Raw genomic sequence first — 27,200 nt, 5'->3', positions numbered from 1 at the left:
TCATGACCCCCGAGGCTAGGGTGGGGCCAAAATGGCTGACCCAAGTTTTACATAGGAATATATAGGAAAAATCTTTAAAAATCTTCTTCTCAAGAACCACTGGGCCAGGAAAGATGAAACTCACGTGGAATCATCCTCAGGTAGTGTAGATTCAAGTTTGTTCAAATCATGACCCCCAGGGCTAGGGTGGGGCCAAAATGGCCGACCCAAGTTTTACATAGGAATATATAGGAAAAATCATTGAAAATCTTCTCAAGAACCACTGGGCCAGGAAAGATGACACTCATGTGGAATCATCCGCAGGTAGTGTAGATTCAAGTTTGTTCAAATCATGACCCCCTGGGCTAGGGTGGGGTAAAAATGGCCGACCCAAGTTTTACAAAGAAATAGTTAGGAAAAATCTTTAAAAATCTTCTTCTCAAGAATCACTGGGCCAGGGAAGATGAAACTCACGTTGAATCATCCTCAGGTAGTGTAAATTCAAGTTTGTTCAAATCATGACCCCCGGGGCTAGGGTGGGGCCAAAATGGCCGACCCAAGTTTTACAAAGAAATAGTTTGGAAAAATCTTTAAAAATCTTCTTCTCAAGAACCACTGGGCCAGGGAAGATGAAACTCACGTTGAATCATCCTCAGGTAGTGTAAATTCAATTTTGTCCAAATCATGACCCCCTGGGCTAGGATGGGGCCAAAATGGCCGACCCAAGTTTTACATAGAAATATATAGGAAAAATCTTTAAAAATCTTCTTCTCAAGAACCACAGGGCCAGGAAAGATGAAACTCATATGGAATCATCCTCAGGTAGTGTAAATTCAAGTTTGTTCAAATCATGACCCCCCGGGCTAGGGTGGGGCCAAAATGGCTAACCCAAGTTTTACATAGGAATATATAGGAAATATCTTTAAAAATCTTCTTCTCAAGAACCACAGGGCCAGGAAAGATGAAACTCATGTGGAATCATCCTCAGATAATGTAGATTCAAGTTTGTTCAAATCATGACCCCCGGGCTAGGGTGGGGCCAAAATGGCCGACCCAAGTTTTACATAGGAATACATGTATATAGGAAAAATCTTTAAAAATCTTCTTCTCAAGAACCACAGGGCCAGGAAAGATGAAACTCGTGTGGAATCATCCTCAGGTAGTGTAGATTCAAGTTTGTTCAAATCATGACCCCTGAGGCTAGGGTGGGGCCAAAATGGCCGACCGCAGTTTTACATAGGAATATAAAGGAAAAACCTTAAAAAAACTTCTTCTCAAGAAACACTTAGCCAGGAAAGATGAAACTCATGTGGAATAATCCTCAGGTAGTGTAGATTCAATTTTGTCCAAATCATGACCCCCTGGGCTAGGGTGGGGCCAAAATGGCCGACCGCAGTTTTACATAGGAATATAAAGGAAAAACCTTAAAAAAAACTTCTTCTCAAGAAACACTAAGCCAGGAAAGATGAAACTCATGTGGAATAATCCTCAGGTAGTGTAGATTCAATTTTGTCCAAATCATGACCCCCTGGGCTAGGGTGGGGCCAAAATGGCCGACCCAAGTTTTACATAGGAATATAAAGGAAAAACCTTAAAAAATCTTCTTCTCAAGAAACACTAAGCCAGGAAAGATGAAACTCATGTGGAATAATCCTCAGGTAGTGTAGATTCAATTTTGTCCAAATCATGACCCCCTGGGCTAGGGTGGGGCCAAAATGGCCGACCAAAGTTTTACATAGAAATATATAGGAAAAAATCTTTAAAAATCTTCTTCTCAAGAACCACTGGGCCAGGAAAGATGAAACTCATGTGGAATCATCCTCAGGTAGTGTAGATTCAAGTTTGTTCAAATCATGACCCCCGGGCCTAGGGTGGGGCCAAAATGGCTGACCCAAGTTTTACATAGGAATATATAAGAAAAATCTTTAAAAATCTTCTTCTCAAGAACCACTGGGCCAGGAAAGATGAAACTCATGTGGAATCATCCTCAGGTATTGTAGATTCAAATTAATTCAAATCATGACCCCTGGGGCTAGGGTGGGGCCAAATTGGCTGACCCAAGTTTTACATAGGGATTTATAGGGAAACCTTTTAAAATCATCTTTTCAAGTACTTCAAAGCTATGATTAGTGTCATAAAATATTAATATGGAATCATCTTCAGGTAGTGTAGATGGGTACAGTCCACTAATTGTTTTCCCATAGGCGACAATGTTAACGTTTCTTCTCATAGCGATGTCCCTAATTTTCGTTCGGTAGTGAGTGACCCCTCAAATCAAAGCACATCAACTTGTCTTCCCTTGGTTAAAATCTCGAGGTGGCATGTCAGATTCGTTTTCCGGCAAAATGCGTCTGTCTGCGGGAACCTCTAAAAATGAAAGTGAAAGTAGGGGAATTTCAGAATTCTCACTGGCGTTATAATACACAAAATAATTCGGCTGATCTTCTTGATAAATTACATTTTCAAAGCTTTTTTGGTAGGAAAGATACTCCTTATCAACAAGTGTGAGGCTCAGTTCAGTACACCTGCCCAATTTTTTTTATGCAAGTCTGCAATTTAAGGAACTTGTAATTTTTTTCTGCACTACTTTCTTCTCCTACCGATTCTAAAAATAATTAGTGGGATGTACCCAATATGAAAAAGCATTTTTTTGATTTTACAATATTTCACACTGTTTGTCAATCTAGAGCATAAGTAGAGACATCATGCCAAGTTTCATGAAAATTCAACAATTAATTAAGATTTTACAGCATTTACAGTTCTATGTGTAATATCCTTAAAAAATGCTCCAATCTACCCAAAACTGCACCCAAGTTTTGAGTCAAATTTTAGCCTATTAACACATTTATACCATTCTTAATCACCTTCATATCTTTAAATACATATAGTCAAATCATAATCAAGCACTTAATTGGGTCAATTTTACTTATTTTAAAAAATTAATGTATTTCCGCACAAAATATGACCACTTTTCACCCTCTAATTCATAGTTTCTCCAGAAATGACAAAAAAATGAAGTTCACAAATACCCCGAAAGTAGTAAAATAAAAAAGTACTGATTATTTCCTGTGCATTGATGTATCATTCATGAAATTTGGACTATGAATGAAAAAGTTATAAGCCTTTATAATCCTATAGAGAATCATTTGTTTCAAGGCAATTTTTATACCAATGCAAATTTACTCATCTATGACGTCACAATGACATCATAATAATGGATAGCTCAATACATGTGTATCATTACTTTTCCCGTACTTTTCATTTAAGACAAAATCAGTGCTTATATACTATTATTTACTTTAAAAAATAAAAATATGTGGTGTTGCAGATTAAATAAATAGTTCACTAAAGTTGTTTTGTTTCCATGGTAACCATTTTGTAATTTGTAGGAAAATGAGACAAAATTTTGAATTTCCTGACAAATCGCATAATTTTGACTGTCAAATATTCATGAAATTTCAATTCTTATATCCGTGTAATCTTAATAATGCATAATTTACAAAACAAAGATGTAAATCTAATTAATTTGAAAATCTTAAATAAGAAAGAAAATCTATATGAGCTGCAAAATGTATATAGCAGTGCATGTACAGATTAGTTATAGCTAAATACTTTCACATTCTGATCACCTATTTAATATGTAAATTTCCTCACCCCCCCCCCCGCCCCCCACACTTCAATGAAACTTTTTTTTTTAGAAAACTTAAACTTACATATTTTGCCGACTGTCACATTTTGCTGGTTCTTTTTCAAGATGTATTCAAATGGGTGTGCATTTGCTGGCCAATAGTTTTAAACACCATCTGCATGGACCTCATGTTTTTCCTGTACCAATCACCATAAACCTAAAAAAAAAAAAATCAATTCAATAAATGGTACAATATCACATTTGCAGACAGACAGACACACAGACATTCAACACGTACAATTTTACCATATTCCTTTTATGCCCATTACTTGAAATTAATTAATTTAAAAAATGATTAATTTGCTCCCACCTGAAATCACACTGTTTACATTGGTAATTAAGTTAATTCAGCAGAATTATATAGGTAAAAATCATGTTTTACTGACAATAATTGAACATTCAACAAATACATGTAATGCAATTGCTAAAAAATATGAGAAAAATCAGTTAATGTGCATGTTCACACACATCGTTTAACTCCCAGACAACTGTACCCAGCTTGACCGCGCAACTGATCTGAAATGATGTACGTCAAGTATGCATATGTAGATCATCGACATGTTCCAAAAACATTAAATTGTTATTTACAAATATTGTACTAAGGTATACCTCTTACCTCCTGTGTAAAATACAAATGCCTATCACCTATATACTGCTTAACACTGCCCTGAACAGTTTTGATAACTGGGGGGGGGGGGGCTAGACACTTAATTTATGAATCAATTTGTTTAAAATTGTGTTTCAACAATATAAGAATTGTTTTTTTCATAAATTTGAACAATTGAAAATAATAGAAAACAACAACTTTGAAATGAATTCAAGATTTATGACATCTTTCACTTACTTATAGGCTTCCTAATAGAGGTACAGTCCACTAATTGTTCTCCCATAGGCGACAATGTTAACGTTTCTTCTCATAGCGATGTCCCTAATTTTCGTTCGGTAGTGAGTGACCCCTCAAATCAAAGCACATCAACTTGTCTTTCCTTGGTTAAAATCTCGAGGTGGCATGTCAGATTCGTTTTCCGGCAAAATGCGTCTGTCTGCGGGAACCTCTAAAAATGAAAGTGAAAGTAGGGGAATTTCAGAATTCTCACTGGCGTTATAATACACAAAATAATTCGGCTGATCTTCTTGATAAATTACATTTTCAAAGCTTTTTTGGTAGGAAAGATACTCCTTATCAACAAGTGTGAGGCTCAGTTCAGTACACCTGCCCAATTTTTTTTATGCAAGTCTGCAATTTAAGGAACTTGTAATTTTTTTCTGCACTACTTTCTTCTCCTACCGATTCTAAAAATAATTAGTGGGATGTACCCAGATTCTAGTTTGTTCAAATCATGAACCCCTGGTGGGTTAAAATTCAGCCCCCCCCCCCCCCCCCCCCCCGTGTAAACTTTCAGTTCTGATCTGATATGTGCTTTTTTCTAGCCAATGTGCTCAGCTCAGGTGAGCGTTGTGGCCCCTGGGCCTCTTGTTATAAATTATGGTATATAAATCAAACATTTTTATATAAAACTCTTACAAATTTAAATGGTGAGCCAACATAATGCTTTTGATAGTTAAGAAAACAGTTAACATCAAACAAATAGTTAAATCTGAAGCAAGAGAGCCAATGCTGAGTGGTAAAAGAGAAATGTGAGAGTAAATACAAAAATTTATTATTGTTTGTTGCAAGGTATTCATGTTAAGTTTAATGCTTGTGTCCTGATCAAATTGAATAATGTGTTAAACAACGCCCCGAGTGTAATACCCCCCTCTTCCAATTATATTTCTGTGGAATAAAATATGCTGCGAACTTTTCCATTGACTAAGATTACCAAGCCTAACTATTTTGCTGATTCTTGATTGCATATTTTGTAGGGATTTGTCAGAGATATCAACAACAGTTGGAAATTTGGGATAATTTATGCATAATGACTGTTTTATTATTTCACATTTCCAGTTGTCGTTAATGCCATGGCATACCCAACAAACTAGACAGTGATTCCTTAAATAACCAAATAATTGCTCTTCTATGGATCCTTCACATTATTGAATTCATAAGATGCTGTTATATAAAAGACAGTTGGACATTTTGTGAAAGCCTCCAAATTATGTACTGGATTAAATTTTTAGCTCACCTGAGCCGAAGGCTCAAGTGAGCTTTTCTGATCAAGATTTGTCCGTTGTCTGTCGTCGTTGTCGTTGTTGTAGTTGTAGTTGTCATCGTAAACTTTTCATCTTCTTCTCAAGAACCACTGGGCCAATTTCAACCAAACTTGCTACAAAGTATCCTTGGGTAAAAGGGGATTCAAGTTTGTTCAAATGAAGGGCCACACCCTTTTCCAAGGGGAGATAATTATGAATTTGAGAAAAATTAATGCCATATAGGGAAAATCTTTAAAAATCTTCTTCTCAAGAACGACTGGGCCAGGAAAGATGAAACTCATGAGGAATCATCTTCAGATAATGTAGATTCAAGTTTGTTCAAATCATCACCCCTGGGGGTAGGGTGAGGCCAAAATCCGATCAAAAATTTACATAGGTATATATAGGAAAAATCTTTAAAAATCTTCTCAAGAACGACTGGGCCAGGAAAGATGAAACTCATGTGGAATCATCCTCAGATAATGTAGATTCAAGTTTGTTCAAATCATAACCCCCGGGGGTAGGGTGGGGCCAAAATCCGATTAAAAATTTACATACGAATATATAGGAAAAATCTTTAAAAATCTTTTTCTCAAGAACCTCTGGGCCAGGAAAGGTGAAACTCATGTGGAATCATCCTCAGGTAGTGTAGATTCAAGTTTGTTCAAATCATGACCCCCTGGGGTAGGGTGGGGCCAAAATGGCCGAACAAAGTTTTACATAGGAATATATAGGAAAAATCTTTAAAAATCTTCTTCTCAAGAACCACTGGGCCAGGAAAGACGAAACTCATGTGGAATCATCCTCAGATAATGTAAATTCAAATTTGTTCAAATCATGATCCCCGCGGGTAGAGTGGCACAAAAATAGCCGATCAAAGTTTTACTTAGGAATATATAGGAAAAATCTTCTTCTCAAGAATCACAGGGCCAGGAATGATGAAACTCATGTGCAATCATCCTCAGATAGTGTAGATTCAAGTTTGTTCAAATCATGACCCCCTGGGGTAGGGTGGGGCCAAAATGGCTAACCCAAGTTTTACATAGGAATATATAGGAAAAATCTTTAAAAATCTTCTTCTCAAGAACCACAGGGCCAGGAAAGACGAAACTCATGTGGAATCATCCTCAGATAATGTAAATTCAAATTTGTTCAAATCATGACCCCTGCGGGTAGAGTGGCACAAAAATAGCCGATCAAAGTTTTACTTAGGAATATATAGGAAAAATCTTCTTCTCAAGAACCACTGGGCCAGGAAAGATGAAACTCATATGGATTCATCCTCAGATATTGTAGATTCAAGTTTGTTCAAATCATGACCTCAGGGGGTAGGGTGGGTCCAAAATGGCTGATCAAAGCTTTAATTACCTGGGAGAATAGAGGAAAAATCTTTAAAAATGTGCTACTCAAGAACCAATTATACAAGAAAAATTAAAATCATGTGAAATTATCCTCAGGTAGTGTAGATTCAAGTTTGCTCAAATCATGACCCCCGGGGGTAGGGTGGGGCCAAAATGGCCGACCAAAAATTAATTCTCATAGGAATATATAGGAAAACCTTTTAAGGGGGGACCTATGTCCGAAAAGTCTTTGTGTGAAATTTTCAAAATTTTGACATTTCTTTCCTGACCACTTGCTCTTAGTTTTTAGCTCACCTGAGCCGAAGGCTCAAGTGAGCTTTTCTGATCACATTTTGTCCGGCGTCCGTCTGTCTGTCTGTCTGTCCGTCTGTCCGTCTGTCTGTCTGTAAACTTTTCACATTATTGATTTCTTCTCAAGAACCACTGGGCCAATTTCAACCAAACTTGCCACAAAGCATCCTTGGGTGAAGGGGATTCAAGTTTGTTCAAATGAAGGGCCACGCTCTTATTCAAGGGGAGATAATTGGGAATTAATGAAAATTTGGTGGCATGTTTTAAAAATCTTCTTCTCAAGAACCACTGTGCCAGAAAAGATGAAACTTATGGGGTAACATCCTCAGGTAGTGTAGATTCAAATTTGTTCAAATCATGACCCCCTGGGCTAGGGTGGGGCCAAAATGGCCGACCAAAGTTTTACATAGAAATATATAGGAACATTCTTTAAAAATCTTCTTCTCAAGAACTACTGTGCCAGAAAAGATGAAACTTATGGGGTAACATCCTCAGGTAGTGTAGATTCAAGTTTGTTCAAATCATGACCCCCGGGGGTAGGGAGGGGCCAAAATGGCCGACCAAAGTTTTACTTAGAAATATATAGGAACATTCTTTAAAAATCTTCTTCTCAAGAACCACTGTGCCAGGAAAGATGAAGCTTATGTGATAATACCTTTAGGTAGTGTAGATCCAAGTTTGTTCAAATCATGACCCTCGGGGGTAGGGCGGGGCCAAAATGGCCGACCAAAGTTTTACATAGAAATATATAGGAAAATTCTTTAAAAATCTTCTTCTCAAGAACCACTGTGCCAGAAAAGATGAAACTTATGGGGTAACATCCTCAGGTAGTGTAGATTCAAGTTTGTTCAACTCATGACCCCCGGGGGTAGGGCGGGGCCAAAATGGCCGACCAAAGTTTTACATAGAAATATATAGGAAAATTCTTTAAAAATCTTCTTCTCAAGAACCACTGTGCCGGGAAAGGTGAAACTTATGGGGCAACACCCTCAGGTAGTGTAGATTCAAGTTTATCAAATCATGACCCCCGGGGGTAGGGCGGGGCCAAAATGGCAGACCAAAGTTTTACATAGAAATATATAGGAAAATTCTTTAAAAATCTTCTTCTCAAGAATGAGAGAGCCATAATTAATTAAATTTATATGGAAGCATCATCAGGTAGTGAAGATTCAAGTTTGTTTAAATCATGACCCCAGGGGGTAGGGCGGGGCCAAGATGGCAGACCAAAATTTCACACAGAAATATATTGGAAAATTCTTTAAAAATCTTCTTCTCAAGAATGACAGAGCCATAATTCATCAAATTTATATTGAAGCATTCCCAGGTAGTGAAGTTTCAAGTTTGTTCAAATCATGACCCCCAGGGGTAGGGTTGGGCCAAGATGGCCGACCAAAATTTCACATAGAAATATATAGGAAAATTCTTTAAAAATCTTCTTCTCAAGAATGACAAACCAATAATTCATCATATTTAAATGGAAGCATCTTCAGGTAGTGAAGATTCAAGTTTGTTCAAATCATGACCCCCGGGGGTAGGGCGGGGCCAAAATACAACCAAAGTTTGACATAGAAATTTATAGGAAAATTCTTTGAAGAATAGCAAATCCATGATTGATCATGGGATTACTTTGGATTTTTACTTTTCAATAATAAAGCAATTTCTACTTTTTCATACCTACAGTACTCAGGTGAGCGATGTGGCCCATGGGCCTCTTGTTAGGTATTAAAAACAATATCTTTATATGCTTATTTTTACACAGGAGCACGTACAAAAACAGTGCAAGGTGCTAAAAATAGATTATTTTCAGACATTCTTGTTCTACTCCAAATATGCGCTAAAAAGAACCAAAAATGTCAAATCACATTTGAAATCAACATGTATTCAATTTATATGACATGAATCTTTAAAATGAAGGCAAATCCATTGAAATTAATTTCGCATGAAAAATTATGAAGGGGCAAAATGTAAGTATCACCCGTTTTTCTTGTCGTATTTTTTAGTTCACCTGAGCCGAAGGCTCAAGTGAGCTTTTCTGATCACATTTTGTCCGTCGTCCGTCCGTCTGTCTGTCCGTCCGTAAACTTTTCACATTTTCGACTTCTTCTCAAGAACCACAGGGCCAATTTTGACCAAACTTGGTACAAAGCATCCTTGGGTGAAGGGGAATTTAAGTTGTTAAAATGAACGGACATATCCCCTCGCAAGGGGAGATAATCAAGAAAAGACAAAAATAGGGTTGGGTCATTAAAAAATCTTCTTCTCAAGAACCACTGGGCCAGTAAAGCTGAAACTTATGTGGGAGCATCCTGGGGTAGTGTTAATTCTAAATTGTTCAAATCATGACCCCCGGGGGAAGGGCAGGGCCACAATGGGGAATCAAAGTTTTATATAGAAATATATAGGAAAAATCTTTGAAAATCTTCTTCTCAAGAACCACTGGGCCATAAAAGCTGAAACTTATGTGGAAGCATCCTGGTATAATGTAGATTCTAAATTGTTCAAATCATGACCCCCGGGGGAAGGGCGGGGCCACAATGGGGAATCAAAGTTTTATATAGAAATATATAGGAAAAATCTTTGAAAATCTTCTTCTCAAGAACCACTGGGCCAGAAAAGCTGAAACTTATGTGGAAGCATCCTGGTATAATGTAGATTCTAAATTGTTCAAATAATGACCCCCGGAGGAAGGGCGGGGCCACAATGGGGAATCAAAGTTTTATATAGAAATATATAGGAAAAATCTTTGAAAATCTTCTTCTCAAGAACCATTTTGCCATAAAAGCTGAAACTTATGTGGAAGCATCCTGGTATAATGTAGATTCTAAATTGTGCAAATAATGACCCCCGGGGGAAGGGCGGGGCCACAATGGGGAATCAAAGTTTTATATAGAAATATATAGGAAAAATCTTTGAAAATCTTATTCTCAAGAATCACTGGGCCAGAAAAGCTGAAACTTTTTTGGAAGCATCCTGGGGTAGTGTAAATTCTAAATTACAGGAATCATGACCCCCAGGGGAAGGGCGGGGCCATAATAGGGAATCAAAGTTTTACATAGAAATATATAGGAACCACTGGGCCATAAAAGCTGAAACTTATGTGGAAGCATCCTGGTATAATGTAGATTCAAAATTGTTCAAATCATGACCCCCGGGGGAAGGGCGGGGCCACAATGGGGAATCAAAGTTTTATATAGAAATATATAGGAAAAATCTTTGAAAATCTTATTCTCAAGAACCACTGGGCCAGAAAAAGGGAAGCTTATGTGGAAGCATCCTGGTGTAGTGTAGATTGTAAATTGTTCAAATCATGACCCCCTTTAAAAATCTTCTTCTCAAGAACCACTGGGCCAGAAAAGCTGAGACATATGTGCCCATGGAAGGATCATGGGGTAGTGTAGATTTCAAAATGTCTAAATTATGATCATAGGGGTAGGGTGGGGATGCATTATGTATAACAAGGGGGAAATCTGGTAATGAACAGAATGGTCAAAGCTTCTCAGGTGAGCGATGTGGCCCATGGGCCTCTTGTTACAATTCTGACATGCATAACAGGGAATATCTTAAAAAGTCTTTGTGTGAAAATGTCGTAATTCATATTTTTTGAAAGAAACGATTTATCTTTTTATTTTAACGAAGAAAAAAGTATACCTTTATGATAAAATAAACGAGAAATATGAGGTTTTCTTTTATTTTCCTACTCTTGTGTCATAAATTTTTACCTTTCTGCACTAAAATAAAGGTAAGTGAACACTGACAAACATCTGAATATAAAACTGTTTTGCGAAAAAAAAGGTATTTTGTTTTGATTTAGAAAACCATTTAAACAGATTAATTCTTTTCTTCTTTCTAATCTAATCTACCCCCCCCCCCCCCCCCTATGTCCACGTCAACAACCAACACCTATTAGAATCTAGGAATGACTTTATACAATGAAATCTACATGTACTACATATCAATAAGCAAATATACGTACAAGCACTTTTTATACCCCCCGCAAACGAAGTTTAGGGGGGGTATATTGCAATCACCATGTCCGTCTGTCCGTCTGTCTGTCCGTCTGTCTGTAGACGAGACTTTGTCCGGACCATTACTCAGAAACTATTGGAAGGATTTGTCTGAAAATTTGTACACATATTATTCACCATATGAAGTTGTGCACCTGATATTTTTCATCTTGATTGGATAATTATTTTGAATTTTACAGGTGTTTTTTCATTTTTATTTTGGGGTTTTGTTTGGACCGTTTCTCAGAAACTATTGCAAGGATTAATCTGAAAATTTGTACAATTATTATTCACCATATGAAGTTGTGCACCTGGAATTTTCAACTTTTTTTGTTCATTTTTCTGCATTTTACAGGTTTTTTAAAATTTTAATTGACTTGTTCATTTTGGGCTCATGTATAAGGTTTGAGACATAGAATCTAGAATATCTGTACAAAAACATGAACTACAGCTTAAAACTACTCATAAAAACTTGAAAAAAAAGAAACATCAAGTGTTAAAAACAGTTTTTACATTGCACAGAAGATAATGTAGCTTCATTTGTCTCTTGGGAATAATGACTGGACATGCATCCAGTTAAAGATAAATTAATGAGTTTGGTGTTGGAAGTTGTTTAGGAATATCTCTTATCAAGTGTGTGTGTGTTATCAAATCTTCAGAGAATAAGGCACAAGAATTAAAGATCTCTCTTCTCTTATTCTCTTAATTGTAATTTATTGTCTGTCAAAACACTTCATTACTGGATGACCAGTTCTTTATTTTCAAAATGCATTTCAAATTGATATATCAAGATTAATTTGATTTTGTATAATGGTTTCTTTTTTTAACAATCAGTTTGCAGAGTGACATAACACATAATTGCAATATATTTTTTTTAATGCAGTAATGATTAATTAAATAATAAAATTTAAATTAAAATATAAATTAAATTATAAATTAAATGATAAAAATAAAAAATATTGTTTTACCTTTACAAATTAGTTCCTATTCAAATCCATACGAAAAAAGTCCAACATTTTTAATGTTTTGCTGAGCGGGCATAAAAAAAATCGATGTTGGACCGCTGAGTGAGATGTTGGACCACTCAGAGAGATGTTGGACCGCTTACGTCACAGAATGGGCGGAGCTTAATCTCATTTTCATTCGTTGGTGTTAAACAGTTACAGATCTGATGTTACATCACGGAATACAGCACAAAATACATGAATTTAAAAAAAATTAAAATAAAATGAAAGGTATAACAAAACATTTATTGACAGAGTTCTCGGGCAAAAATGCGTTTTGTCGGACCCTCGTACCAAACTGTCTGCCTTCGGCCTAACGGCCTCAGGCAGACAGTTTGGTTCATGGGTCCGACAAAACGCATGTTGCCCTCGAACTCAGTCAATAAATGTATAATGTTCGATGGAATTACAATGTATTAGTATTGATGTTTCATTTGGTTGCACCTCCGTTTCATTCATAAAGAAACATGATGAGCAATTTTTTTTCACTGCAAATTTTTTTAAGTAAATTGTGAACATCTCTAGATCCATAAAGTATTTTTGAATTGGCACCTTCTCTGAAAAACCCAGCGGGGGGTATTTGTCCCTATTGGACAGTTCTAGTCTAATTTTTTTTTCTTAGTTTTATCCAGAAAATACAATTAATGGTACATGTAAACGTAAAATTAAACATGTATCCATGATTTAAGCCACTTTCTTTGCTGACTTTTTGCACTTATATATCAGCATAACATCGAGGTATTTGTTCACAACTGAAATTGCTATGAATTATCAACCATAGGAAGAGAATTTTAATATTAACAAACTCCATTAATCAAATAAGACTGTTATTAATGATGAATAAATTTTCTTTTTGTAAATTGTTTATATTATTGATTATAAACAATGTTATACCTATCTCACTATTGAATAAGTCAACAAATAAAAAAACAAACGTTTCCATTGTGACGTCACATAACGCTGCTTTGACGTAGAACGACATAGGTCCCCCCTTAAAATCTTCTTTTCAAGTACTTCAAAGCCATGATTAGTAATATTTATGTAGAATTATCCTCAGGTAGTGTAGATTCAAGTTTGTCCAAATCATGATACGTGCTTTTTCCTAGCTGATGTGCTCAGGTGAGCGCTGTGGCCCCTGGGCCTCTTGTTTTTAGCAGCTTGATTTTTGACATAATATAATGTTCAGCTAAACCACTTTGGTAAGAAAATACTATGATGATAATATGTTGCCATATTCGTTGATAATTATTACAAACAACAGTAGCAGCAGAACTGTAGCTCTCCAAAAAAAAAATATATTGACAGAATGGAGAGCTCCAAACCACCATTGTAAAAACTATGCACAGCATTTCATTGGCGAAAAGTTACTGGAGATACTTGAACACTTTAATTTTGTTATTAAATGTAATACCTTGTCCCACATAAAGATTGTTTTCATTATCCTTATTTACACATATTGGATGGCGTGCTTGCTGTTGTGTGAGTAGTAGAGATAAAAACTGACCGTCCTGGTCAAGAATGTGAATACTGTAATCGTCACACACCAGTATGTGACCGAGGACATCAGTACAGATTCCATAGGGATTGAACAGTGACCCCTGACCTGTGTAGGAGAATCTGTGTTGTCCTGATTTATTCACCACCACTACTGCCTTACCCCAGTCTGATGTACAGATGTCTCCATTGATTTTTTCTGTTATGTACCTTGGATAACTATACAGTCCCAGTCCTTTGTCATCCCTCTGTATGTTCTGTAGTTCTTTCCCTGTCTTGTTGTACCTGGTGACTTTACCCTCTCCACTCTTCGCCATCCCCACCAATAAGTCCCCATTGATGTGAGAGGAGTGTATGCTGATTGGTTCCCAGTCTCCTGTTTTAATGAATTCTGTGATATTGTTATCCATTGTTATCCTATTGATGACTCTCTTGTATTCGTCTGTAAAGATCATAATCCCGTTCTGTGTCACTGTGTGGTAACCATGTCCACCTCTGGTTTCTATCTTCCGTAGATGGTTCCCCTGTAGATCCGTTTGGACAAGGTTACCAATAAGATCACTGACCCAGAGTCTACCTGACTGATCTAGTGACATATGCCATACACCATCAACACCTGGTACAGTGAACTCCCTGACCTCAGTGACAGAGAAAGATAGAGACAATCTTTGTTTCATGTTAGATTTCTGTGCAATTTGTTTTGTATGTTCTCTTGAATCTTTGTTTAGTGTTAAATGATTCATTTTCTTTATTTTCCTGCCTTCTCTTTTAACTCTTGGAACATTTATTCTGCCAAGTAAATGTGTTATGTCTTCTTTGCTGTACTGCCCAGCAGTAAATTCTGGTGGGCATGGCTTTGTTGTCTCTGGTATGGGTTGGATTTTTAATGCCTCAGAAGTTAAGGAAATTAATTTCTGTGATTTTGTAGCTGATAGATAGCCATGGTACTCTTTGACAAGATCTTGGAGATAGGTGATGTAATCACTGAATGCCTTATCTTGGGAATTTAAATCTTCTAGCAGTGAGTGCTCTATCTGGTCTAGGTGCTTCATGTTCTCTGATTGCACTTTATCCACCAGACTTTTAAGGGACTCGGCTTCAGCCTTCATGGAGGTTCTTATGTTGTCCATGATCTTTTTGATTTTTGTTGCATCATCTTTAATATCTGTCTGTAAATCCTCTGATGTAGGAAGGAAATATTCCTGAATTTTGTTAATCTCCTCTTGGCAAATGGAAAACTTTTCTGCATAAATTGTCTCTAGATCCAGAAATGTATGTCCCTGATGATCCCTCAGTGTGGTGCATTTGGAACAAAGTGGAACCTGGCATTCTTTACAAAGCAAATCAACATCCTTAGTTTTGTGACTTTTGCATTTTTCTTTGGGTAGCTGTCGTTTGCGCTGTTGGTAAAGGACCACCTCATGGTCGTCGTTTTCTGGACTCTTCAGATGTTTATTTCTGCATTGCTCACACAATTTCAAGTGGCAAGGATTGCAGTAATATTGACAGTTTCTCTCGCAATCTTCAATTCCGCATTCTAGAAAATGTTGGGGAGTACCGGGCATGCTTAGTTTGGATAGTGCCATCTAAAATGTGGGAGATTTGTTATTGAGTGAAGTACTTCTACAGTTATACATATAGTATAATGATAGCATTGATTTGAATAGTGCCAACTAAAATGTAGGAGATTTGTTATCGAGTGAAGCAATACTACAGTTATACATAAGTACAAAGATAGCATTGACAACAACACCTGATTATTTATGCTGCTCAATATGTAAACATGAAAATACATGCATTCATGAAAATATTGTAAACAAGTACCAGACCAAGATGAGCTATGTTTGATTAAATATATTGAATACTACAATGTAGTACATTTTCTAAGATTGAATTTAAAAGATAACTTGGTTTCAAGGTTCAAATGCTTACAGTTTCTATGTTTGACCTAGAAATGGCAATATCAACTTGCGAATAGACTTTGTGGAATGTCAAGGAATTCACGTGAGACTTTAACGAGATCTTTAATTTACTTCCTGGTTGTAAATAAGGTTAAATCCCCCAAAGGTAGTCAAACAATATATATACCGCATAGTGTATTCATTAAAAGTTTAACAGCATATCAAAGAGGTTTTTTTTTTAATGTTTAAAAGCACTGCTGTTTCTTAACAGTTTTAGGTATCACTATGAAGATTTAAGGGGCATAAAATTTCTGAACAATAAAATGAAAACATTGCGTTTGTGTTAACTGGCATTAATTGTGTGATATAAATATAAATTTAAGGTTTGCAATTTTTGCATTTACCATATAATACGAATATAAAAGGATTAAAGAGGGAAAGATAGCCCTATCAGTTACCCTTCATTAACCAGTTTACAATGTTTAGACAAACTGTTTCTATCAGGGTTGTCATTTTGGATTTGTTTACCTGTATTTTCTAATGTTATTGTTCTCTTTAAGCTTCCACATATTTAACATTGTATGCTGAACCAAGAATTATTATCCCCAAATATATTGGATAAAATGATTATTGTTGAATAAAATGTGTTTGTGAAACACTTATGTCCCCGTATGGCAGTTAATGGCGAATGTTTAAGCTGCTCAAAAGTAAGTCAAACTTCAAGATCAAGAAATCAAAACATTGTTACTCAAAGGAAGGTCTTATCATAAGGAATAAATATTTGAAATATGGAAGCTCTAGCTCCTACCAATTAAAAGGTATAATGGGCAAGGTTTTTGCAGACGAATAGACAGACAGACCGATGGACAGGGGGAAAACTATAATCTTTGATTAAAGGGACATAGGAATTTATCATAAACCTTAACACCCAGTTTGTAATAAATGACCTCTAACCTTTTTTTTTTAAATAAAGGGAAAACTGTGACTCATGGATTTCCTGTTATTTGTGCTTGTATAAATTCAAAAAAAAATATGCGAAAGTTTTTGTACAGATTTCTATCTGAATATAACTGTATATATTTCCAAGAAACAGTTTCCTTTGCAGAAAGTGCTTAAAAAATAGAAAAGTACCTTTTTGTTGAAAGATGTCTGTTTGTTTAAAATTCAGTTTGTGTCTGTGTATATATTTGTATTTGGTCTTGGGCTTTAATGCTGAATTGCATTTTTAAAAGATGATTTAAGCTGACTGACTCACAGACTTTATTCCTACATAAACAGTAAAGCAAATAATAGCCTGATTTTGCTTCATGCCTTCTAGCTGCAATAATGTTGCTCTCTCCCCCTTTTTGGAGGGGATATCACATTAAAAAATTAGAGAGGGATATTTAATTGCAGATACATGCCTATCCGCTCATTAAATAAAGTTGGAATTGTCTGACAAACTATTCCATATATTTCAGGTCAGAGAAGTTGGATGAGAAAGACTCGGGTTTAGACAACAACTCACAAGAGAACGAGGCTTCTGTAAGGAACACATGGTCTACGAGGATGGAAGAGGACAAGATTACTAGCAGCCAATCAAAAGTTGTTACAGAACCCGAGGAAGAGGATGATGATTATGAAATTACAGAGTTTGACGATTAATTAGCGTTCTTTAAAAAGTGTACTTAAAAAACCCAATTTGGACTTTTTCAGTAACATTGGTTAAAAATTTGAGTGTGAGATGTTACAACCCCTTATTACATGCAAAGTGCAATACATGTTTCTTGCTTGAATTAAACTAAGGTTTAACAAATCAATTAGTCTTATTATGTTTATGTACATTTTGAGGAGAACAAAACCCAGAAATTAACTTTTTCATCTGTTTGAAATTAAATGTTAAAATAGAGTTTATTGGAGTATGTATTTTGAAAAGAAAGAAAGGTTTAGTAGTTTTTAACAATGTATACCACAAACAACTTTTCTTATTTTCTGCATAAAAGACTTCATGGTGTTAGCTCTACAATTTTCCCCAAAATTTGCAGTTAATTGAAAATTGTAGTTAATGAAACTGTAGAAAGAAAGTCCAGGAGATTTACAATTTTTATATTTTGATTAGCCAGTTAATCTCCCAGACTTCGTTCTATAGTTACATAAACTACAATTTTCGGTTTTAAAATATTTGATCATATAGAATGAAATGCAAAATTAGCTTCTTTATATATACATGTACAAATTGTTCATGGAGATGGAAGGAAAATAAATTTAAAAAATTTAAAAAGTATTGAACTAGAAAACATGAATTCTCCCAAATTTTGGTGAAATGTTGAATCATAATGTTGTTAGATTGTCAGCTATATTTTTTCTTTTTGAATGAGAAAGGCATCTTAATACATAAAGATAATTATTTTCCAAGAAAAAAGTTTTTTTGTGTGTGTTATTTATCTTTAAATTCTCAGAAACCAATAACAGGGTTTTCATAAGTTTGTTCTTTAAATAGCCCTTTTAAAAATGGACATTTCTCTAACTTAGTTGCAGAGGAGACAGTTTTTATATCATCACTTAATTCTGAACTACACCTACCAAAATAAACAGATTTGAACTTTATTGTAAAGAAAGATCTCATCATACATACCAGAAAGAGTTCAGGTTTTCCCATCTCTTAATTTAGTGATTGTAAGTTTATCAATCTTTCTTCGAAATAGTTTTAATTTAAATAAAAATGCAGTTGTTTTGTTTAATTTACATAAATGCTTGTTCAATATTCAGTAGATTATGTACACTATAAGCTTAGTACAGTGTAATGTTATGCAATTTGCTGGTTTGTTTGTAACAGAAATGGGCTGTCTTGGGAGGGGACGTTCTGCTTTGCATTGCCCTTGTTTTCTTTCACTTTCATTAGCTTCATATCCAAATCGGTTTTCTCTTTTCTATTGCTTCTTGGTCCATCCTTCCTGTCCTGATGATTCCGTTACCTCCACTTTGTGAATTGATGTACAGTTTTGCACTATATGGATTTCAAATAAGGTTGCTTCTTGCATTAGATTGGCTACTGCATCAGATGTATACATTCTAGTACATGTGTATATCAATACTTTCCATGCGTAAAATTGCACTATGACTTGTATGCCTGGTAGTTTCTTCATTTCTTTTAGAGCTTTTGCTACATATTAAGACCAAATTTACTGAATATGTTATATGTTATATGTGTACATGTATTTGGATTTCTGGTTGTTTGTCTTGCAATAAAGACAATATGTTCTACTTCATTTATATTTTCCTTAGGTGCACCTTGGTATGGAACATTCTCAAACTTTTTTTCTTGGTAAATGTGTCCCTGACCCCAGAAAAGGCGACACTAAATCACATAAAAAATCGAATTGAAGATCAATGTCTCTGAGAATCCCCCCCCCCCCAGAAACTCATGTTAGCTCACCCGAAACAAAGGCTTTTCTGATCAAAATCTGTCCGTTCTTTGTTGTTGTTGTCTTCGTAATATTTTCAGATTTTCATCTTTTTCGCAAGAACCATTGGGACACTTTATAAGGCCACTGCCCTCATCCAAGGCGGAAATAATCATGAATTTATTAGTTAAAAAATTAATGGCAACTTTTAAAAGTCTTCTCAAGAACCACTGGACCAGGAAAGTATCCTCAGGTAGTAAAGATTCAAGTTTGTTTAAATCATGACCCCCGGGGGTAGGGACCTAACTGAAAAATCTTTAAAATATTCTTCTCATGAACAGCATAGCAATGATGATGTGAAAAAATTTCAATATGTGACTAAGTTCAAATTTTGTAACCGAACCCTGGGACTTGAACCTAGAGGCCATATAGATTTCACAATTTTGGTAGGGAACTCATTGTTTTTAAGTTCCTAAATCTTTTAATTCAGCAAATAATGCAGTCAAATAATGAAATTTAATTGTTATAATAAATAAATTTTAATTAAGAAAGTGAAAAGAGTGATACTTTATTACGTCGCCAGGGACATGTGCTTTCCACAGCCATAGTGTTAAGTACAAGGGAACTTAAGAAGGACTTGACTATTCATTAAATTCAGTGTCATTTCTAACCTTAAAGAGTTCTACAGTCTAATCAGTAGCCATAATATTGCATAGGCTGGTACTTCATATATTTTTAGTTTGTGTTCATATTTTAGTTTTATTTCTCTTTTTATGGGCCAGATATCATTTATAAATGAAATTGCCAAATTTTCCCAGTGCAAAGCTATGGTAAGAGGAAATAAAATTTATTTAGAATGAAATAATTTTATTGCATTTAATACAATGAATTAATGCTATTTGATCATATCCAGTCAGTCACCTAATAAAGCAATTCCCTGACTCTGTGTTAGAATGGACGATACTGTACACTGTATTAGCTTTTGGTCAAGGGATGCAAAATTATTTTGGATTGAATTTTGTGTTTTTGAATGAGTTACTCTGATTCATTCTCTCTTTTTACATCTTTCAACTTCATACAATTTCTTTTTAAGTCATAATTCAAATCACTCTTTTAAAAACAAGAAAAGTTTTTGTGATATATTTCATGACATAATTCTCATGAGATATAATCAACCCTTCCCATCATTGTGATAAAAAAATACATTGTTTAACCCAACTTTTGTTATCATATTATTTTGAACACGCCTTAAAGCAAATCACACAAAAATAATATTTAAATATTAATAATTCCCTCATATGATAGATATAAAAACCGTTCAGTTTATATGGAGAATATAGTTATACTGAGGTATCCCCTTAAACAATTAATGACAAACTGTAGCAAAAGACCACCCTCAACCAAAGTAATAACTTTTGAATAATTTTGTTTGGATATGAATGCATTTCATAACAGTTAGATGATTTTGGTTAAAGGTGGCCTTCATATTGAAAATGTGGAAAATATGTTTTTTTATTTTTCTTCTCAAATTATTGTAAGATTCAACAATCTGCCTTAATTTTATCCTACGTAAAATAATGACTTCGTGGCGTAGTGGTATGATTGCTGGATTGGAAATGTAACGATCGTGAGTTCGGGACTCACAGTGCGTGTTTCAAACCAAATCATTTTTTTTTCTTTCTGTGCATTTTTTCCTATGTTTGCTTTTATTATTTTATTATACATGTATATAATGTAAAAGGTATCTATCAGGGGCGTAGCAACACTCTTTTCCCCAACCTTACTTATACTATAGGAAATGTTATGAAATGCATTCATATCCAAACAAAATTATTCAAAAGTTATTACTTTGGTTGAGGGTGGTCTTTTGCTACAGTTTGTCTTTGTTTAAGGGGATACCTCAGTATTACTATATTCTCCATATAAACTGAACGGTTTTTATATTTATCATATGAGGGAATTATTTTTCTATAAATATGATGTAAATTTGCCTAGAAATAATCTAGATAGCAAAAGAACAAATATTAGTGGTAAACATCTTTTTAGCCGGGCTCATTTCTCGTAGAGAAATGCCCGGCTATTGCGACGGTGAGCAACAGAAAATGCTGCTTCTTCACCGCCAAATTAAATTAACGAGTTAGAATATAGTACGTCTGCGCAATCACCTTTGAGGCAATACAAACACTGAATTAATATCATAGTTATCTGAAATTGTCAAAAATTAATTATATTAAAATACTTTATATCGTTTTCGATGATTAATCATTTGGTTAAAATATGCGTAAGTTTTCATTAGGTATCCCTGTCTGCGTCATATTCTATAAATAAAGGGTGTACTATCAGGCTTATACAAATGCGGGAAACACCATTAATGACTTGTTAATGTTTGTAAAGAAGCATGTTTAAGAATCCTGAATGGTCGAACTACATGTGATTTATTTGGTAGACCAACATGTTTTACTTATAATGGGTGTAGCCTTGTAGATTATACCATTGAATCAAATGAACTTTTACAATCTGTAGGATTTTTTCAAGTAGAGGATTTTATTGCTTTGTCAAATCATTGTCCTGTTGTATGTGGTTTAATTTCTAAGTGTAACACAGAATGTACCAATACATCATCAAATCTTTCCCCTTTACCAGGCAAATTCATTTGGACAGATCAAGCCATTATGTTATTCAAGTCTAACATTCAAAGTGAAACTATAAAAAGTAAAATTACCAATTTCATGAGAAAAGATATTGATAATGTTAATGATATGGTGGATGAAGTTAACTCAATTCTAATTGAAACAGCCAACATGTCAGCCAAATTTGTTAAAAGGAGAAATAAACAAGTAAGTTGTAGAAAATAAAAAAAAAATAATAACAAAAAACCATGGTTTTCAGATTCATGCGAAGAACTAAAAATCTCAGTCAAAAACTATGAAAAATTAGTTAACAAATTCCCTTCTAATGCTGAATATCGAAAAGCGTTTTACTCATTACGTTCACGTTTCAGACGTCTATGTAAATACGAGCACAGACAATGCAAACAAAAGATTTATACTGAGCTTGAGAACTCTCTTAATTCAAATCATAAATCATTTTGGAAATTAATAAACAAACTTGATCGTTCATCAAAGTGCACAAATGAGAATGTATTACCTCATGACAAGTTTAAAGATCATTCTAAAAAACTGTCTTTGGATAATTCAAACTTAAATGCATTTCAAAGGGAAATTATTCAAAAATTTGAAGAGCTAAAAAAGAAACAAGAGTCATATTTTGACATGAATGTACTGAATAGCTCAATCACGTATAGTGAAATACTTAAACCATTAAATCTTTGAAAAATGGTAAATCTCCATCTATTGATTTAATATCAAATGAAATGATAAAAAATAGTACACATACTTTGCTCGAGTCACTTACCAAACTTTTTTATTTTGTATTTGAAAAAGGGGAGTTCCCTAAAATATGGAACGAAACTTTTATTGTCCCATTGCATAAGACAGGTAGTAAATCTGACCCAAACAATTATAGAGGATTATCAATAAGCTCAAACTTGGGAAAAGTATTTAATAAAATCATACATTTGAGATTAATCAAATTAACTTTAGATAATAATCAAATTAGCAAAAATCAAATTGGCTTTATGGAACACAGCAGAACAGCTGATCATATATTTTCTATAAAATCTATAATTGAGCATTACAAACTCAAAAAGAAGAAAAAGTTTATGCAACATTCATTGATCTGAGAAAAGCATTTGATACTATTTTGAGAACAGGTCTATTTTACATACTTCTAAAAAATGGTGTTCCAAAGAAAATTTTCAATGTGATTTATTCTATGTATGCAAGCACCATGAACAAAATAAAGTTTGATGAGGGGTTAAGTGAACCCTTTATATCTGAAAGGGGTGTCAAACAAGGTGATGTATTAAGTCCCTTGCTTTTTAACATTTTCATAAACAAAATTGTTGATGAATTAAACAGTATCAATTCTGATCCGATATTGGTAAAGGACACAAAAATACACTGTTTGTTATATGCAGATGACTTAGTTTTATTGTCAAGTAGTCCTGATGGTCTACAATGTAGCCTTAATACCCTTGAATATTATTGTGTTAATTGGAAGCTGGATATTAATACGTCCAAATCAAAAATTCTGATATTTAATTCTAATGGTAAAACCTTTTTAATGTATTGAAACTGTCGACAAATATTGTTATCTTGGTATAAATCTTAAATGTAATGGCAAATTTAATCTTGCTGCAGCTCGGTTAGTTGATAAAGCCAGAAAAGCATTATTCAAAGTAAAGAAATCCCTCGGTTTACATAATTCCTGTCAATTGCTTGAAAAATTATTTGATACTATGATAATCCCCATTTTGCTTACGGCAGCGAAGTTTGGGTTATTGACTTAGTCATAAAAAATTTATGCTCAGCATCTTATGAAAAATTTCATATTAATTTTTTAAAAGAAATCTTAGGAGTTCATTGCAAAACTTCAAATAATGGCTGCTATTCTGAACTCGGGAGACTCCCAGTCAAATCAAAAATTATTATGTTTGCTATCAAATACCTTGATCATTTAATTTCAATGGAACATACATTGGCACATGAAATCTTTATCAAAACTAAAGAAACTAACACATGGTCTATGTGTCTAAAAACTTGTCTAATAATTTAGGATTTTCTTATTTAACAAATTTTTAATATGTCAATGAAACCAGTGCTTGGCATTATCAAACAACGCATTCATGATCAAATAAATTTTGTCCATTCTGTCCACTTTTTGCAAAAGGATATAAAATCTGACTAGTTTTTGACGTCATAAAAACAAAAATATTGAATACACTGTTTTGACACTACAATATTTTCTATTAATTTATATTTCTGAAACAATTTATTGAATTCAGCAAGTTTCAGGAAGTTTTCAAAATTTGACTTTTGTGGGGGCAAATATATGCAATATACCGCATATAGTTCTTTTGCATCTTTTTTTCTTTGATTGTAAACTTTGTCTTCTTTCTCACAGTTAGGTCTTTTTACACAATATTTTGAGCGAAAAACATGCTAAGTTTGATACTCGCTTAAACCATTTTAGAACAAAAAAAGATCTGCGAAATAGAACACATTATGATAGATTATAGTCTATATAAACATTTCACCAACTGGCATCTGTGTTCGTTTGCTAGCGTCCAAGTAATGAGCAAAACTTGTCATTGAAATTTAATTTGATCAAATTGTGTCTTTTGTTACGTTATTTTTATGGTCAGTATTCTGAACATGCGGAAGTCTGACGTCATTTTTGGAGTTGTCAGGACTTTTGAAATGCCCCTCGTATGTTTGAATTTCATTGTTTTCATTTCATACTTTGATATTTTGCTTGAAAAAATACGTTAATTGTAAGATAACAACCAAGCTTAATGATAAATGTGATGAAAACTTTTGTATTGTCAACTACCCTTGCTTGCATATGCAGCAATATATACCTTCATCACCAGCATACGGAGTATATATATCTCTGAGTCAGTTGATTTGATACGCAAGAGAATGCTCTACTTGTGAATAATTTCTAAAACGAGGTAAATTATTGACAAGCAAGTTGATGAAACAAGAATATCAGCAGTCTCTTTTAAAGTCATCATTTCGTAAGTGCTATGGTCTATACAACGACCTTGTCAGCAAAAACAATTTATCATTTAGTCAAATGCTGACTGACATTTTCCATACCAATTGTTAGTCCATTATTTATACACTGAATTGACGATGGATTTTTCCGTTGCTTTTCGATCATGACAGGGAGCGGATGTGAACAGTTAGCAAGGGATGCTCACCTATGGCACCTGATCCAACCTCTGATGTTTCGGAGGTCCGTGTTTGCTCTGCTCCTATTTTCTATTGTTTAATGGACTTTGATATTGAATACTGTTCGATATCTCCATATCCTTCTTAATTGCTAAATGTTACCGGTATGTTTAATGAATGTATAATTCATTTAATAAATTGTACTGAGTATGTATTTTTTAAATTGAAATTTATTTTAAAAAGAAGAAAACATGATTAATTGAACATTCTACATTGTTATTGTTTGATCTATATGTGTGCACTGCATTCACTGGTGAAAAGTTAGTGGAGATACTTGAATACTTTAACTCTGTTTTTAATTCTTTGTCCCACAAAAAGATTCTTTTCAATATCCACACATACACTAATGGGGCCAGGTGCTTGTTTTGATGTGAGAAGTAGAGACAAAAACTGACCATCCTGATCAAGGAGGTGAACATTGTAACCGTCACACACAAGTATGTGACCAAGGACATCAGTACAGATTCCCCACAAAGAGAACCCTACCCCCTGACCTTTGTAGGAGAATCTGTGTTTTCCTGATTTATTCACCACCACTACTGCCTTTTTAACAACGTCTGATATACAGATATCTCCATTAATGTTTTCTGTTATGTAGCATGGACTATACAGTCTCTCTTTATTGTTATATCTCTGTATGTTCTGTAGTTCTTTCCCTCTCTTGTTGTACCTGGCGACTTTAGCCTCTCTTTCTGTCACCAGCCCCACCAGTAAGTCCCCATTGATGTGGGAGGAGTGTATGCTAATTGGATCCCAGTCTCCTGTTTTAATGAATTCAGTGATATTGTTATCCAGTGTAACCCTATTGATGACTTTCTTGTATTCGTCTGTTAAGATCAGATCCCCATCTTGTGTCACTGTGTAATAACCACGTCCGCTAAAGGTTTGTATCCTCTGTAGCTCATTCCCCTGTAGATCTGTTTGAAGAAGATTTCCACTTAAGGCACTGACCCAGAGTCTGTCTGACTGATCTAGTGACATATGACCTACATGGTCAACTCCTGGTACAGTGAACTCCCTTACCTCAGTGACAGAGGAAGATAGAGACAGTGTTTGATTCACGTTAGATTTCTGTGCAATTTGTTTTATATGTTCTCTTGAATATTTGTTTATTGTTGAGGAATTCATTTTCTGTATTTTCCTGCCTTCTCTCTTTACATTGGGAACATTTATTCTGCCAAGTAATTTTGTGATGTCATCTTTGCTGAATTGCCCAGCAATGAATTCTGGTGTGACTGGATTTGTTTTCTCTGGTATAGGTTGAATTTTTAATGTCTCAGAAGTTAAGGAAATTAATTCCTGAATTTTTGTAGAGGACAGGTGGTCATGGAACTCTTTGACAAGATCTTGGAGATAGTTGATGTAATCACTGAATGCCTTATCTTGGTAATATAAATCTTTTAGCAGTGAGTGTTCCATCTGGTCAAGCTGTTCCAGTTTCTCTGTATGCACTTTATCCACCAGACTTTTAAGGGACTCAGCTTCAGCCCTCATGGAGGTTCTTATGTTGTCCATTACCTTCTTGATTTTTGTGGCGTTTTCTTTAATTTCTTTCTTTAAATCCTTTGAAGTAGGAAGAAAATATTCCTGGATTTTGTTTACCTCCTCTTGGGAAATTGAAAATTTTTCTGCATAAATTGTCTCTAGATCAAGAAATGTATGCCCCTGATGATCCCTCAGTGTGGTGCATTTAGAACAAAGTGGAACCTGACATTCTTTACAAAGCAAATCAACATCCTTAGTTTTGTGACTTTTGCATTTTTCTATGGGTAGTTGTCGCTTGCGCTGGTGGTAAAGGACCACTTCATGGTCATCGTTTTCTGTACTTTCAAGATGTTCATTTCTGCATTGTTCGCACAATTTCAAGTGGCAATGATTGCAGTAATATTGACAGTTTCTCTCACAATCTTCAATTCCACATTCTAGAAAATGCTGTGGAATACCAGGCAGGCTTAGTTTGGATAGTGCCATCTTAAATGTAGAATATTTGTTTATGTGGATGGAACATTACAGAGTGCAATGGAGCCTGATCTATGTTGACTCTCAATATCCATACACAAAAATGCCAGACAATTATGAGCTATGAATTTTAAAAATGAGCTTGTTT

At 34.7% G+C, this 27,200-nt stretch overlaps 3 protein-coding genes and 1 long non-coding RNA gene across 6 annotated transcripts in view; 1 reads left to right on the top strand and 3 right to left on the bottom strand.

Annotated features, from left to right (window-relative positions):
* Positions 1-17,651, top strand: part of LOC134257188 (cell cycle checkpoint protein RAD17-like) — a 38,583-nt gene extending 20,932 nt beyond the window's left edge. For both annotated transcript variants that reach the window (XM_062739830.1, XM_062739831.1), the window contains exon 18: positions 17,313-17,651. In XM_062739830.1, the coding sequence (XP_062595814.1) occupies positions 17,313-17,496 (184 nt within the window). In that variant the 3' untranslated portion in view covers positions 17,497-17,651. The remainder of the gene's footprint in view (positions 1-17,312) is intronic.
* On the bottom strand, positions 2,158-4,897 carry LOC134257180 (uncharacterized). 2 transcript variants are annotated; one of them, XR_009989866.1, is made up of 3 exons: positions 4,512-4,897; positions 3,693-3,824; positions 2,158-2,346 (listed from the first exon to the last, which is right to left on the bottom strand). It is a non-coding gene; the product is annotated as an uncharacterized LOC134257180 (long non-coding RNA). The 2 variants fall into 2 exon arrangements; XR_009989867.1 differs by lacking the exon at positions 4,512-4,897 and adding an exon at positions 4,284-4,323.
* LOC134257189 (uncharacterized) lies at positions 13,813-16,009 on the bottom strand. Its single transcript, XM_062739832.1, has 2 exons — positions 15,884-16,009; positions 13,813-15,537 (listed from the first exon to the last, which is right to left on the bottom strand). The coding sequence occupies exon 2, from the start codon at positions 15,535-15,537 to the stop codon at positions 13,822-13,824; it is 1,716 nt and encodes a 571-aa protein (XP_062595816.1). The 5' UTR covers positions 15,884-16,009; the 3' UTR covers positions 13,813-13,821.
* Positions 17,652-25,354: 7,703 nt separating the features above from the next.
* Positions 25,355-27,064, bottom strand: LOC134257184 (uncharacterized). Its single transcript, XM_062739826.1, has one exon. The coding sequence runs from the start codon at positions 27,062-27,064 to the stop codon at positions 25,355-25,357; it is 1,710 nt and encodes a 569-aa protein (XP_062595810.1).
* Between the last annotated feature and the right edge of the window lie 136 nt (positions 27,065-27,200).

The sequence above is a fragment of the Saccostrea cucullata genome, unplaced genomic scaffold, assembly GCF_032062105.1.
Source record: "Saccostrea cucullata isolate Sc308-1 unplaced genomic scaffold, CSIRO_AGI_Scuc_v1 ctg1002, whole genome shotgun sequence".
NCBI classification, from domain to species: Eukaryota; Metazoa; Mollusca; class Bivalvia; order Ostreida; family Ostreidae; genus Saccostrea; species Saccostrea cuccullata.
The sequence above is the reverse complement of the archived record's forward strand: the minus strand, read 5'-3'. Positions and strand labels throughout refer to the sequence as shown.

Coding starts and splice junctions, on each gene's coding strand:
- LOC134257189 (XM_062739832.1), bottom strand. CDS start 15,537: ATGGCACTATCCAAACTAAGCATGCCCGGTACTCCCCAACATTTTCTA.
- LOC134257184 (XM_062739826.1), bottom strand. CDS start 27,064: ATGGCACTATCCAAACTAAGCCTGCCTGGTATTCCACAGCATTTTCTA.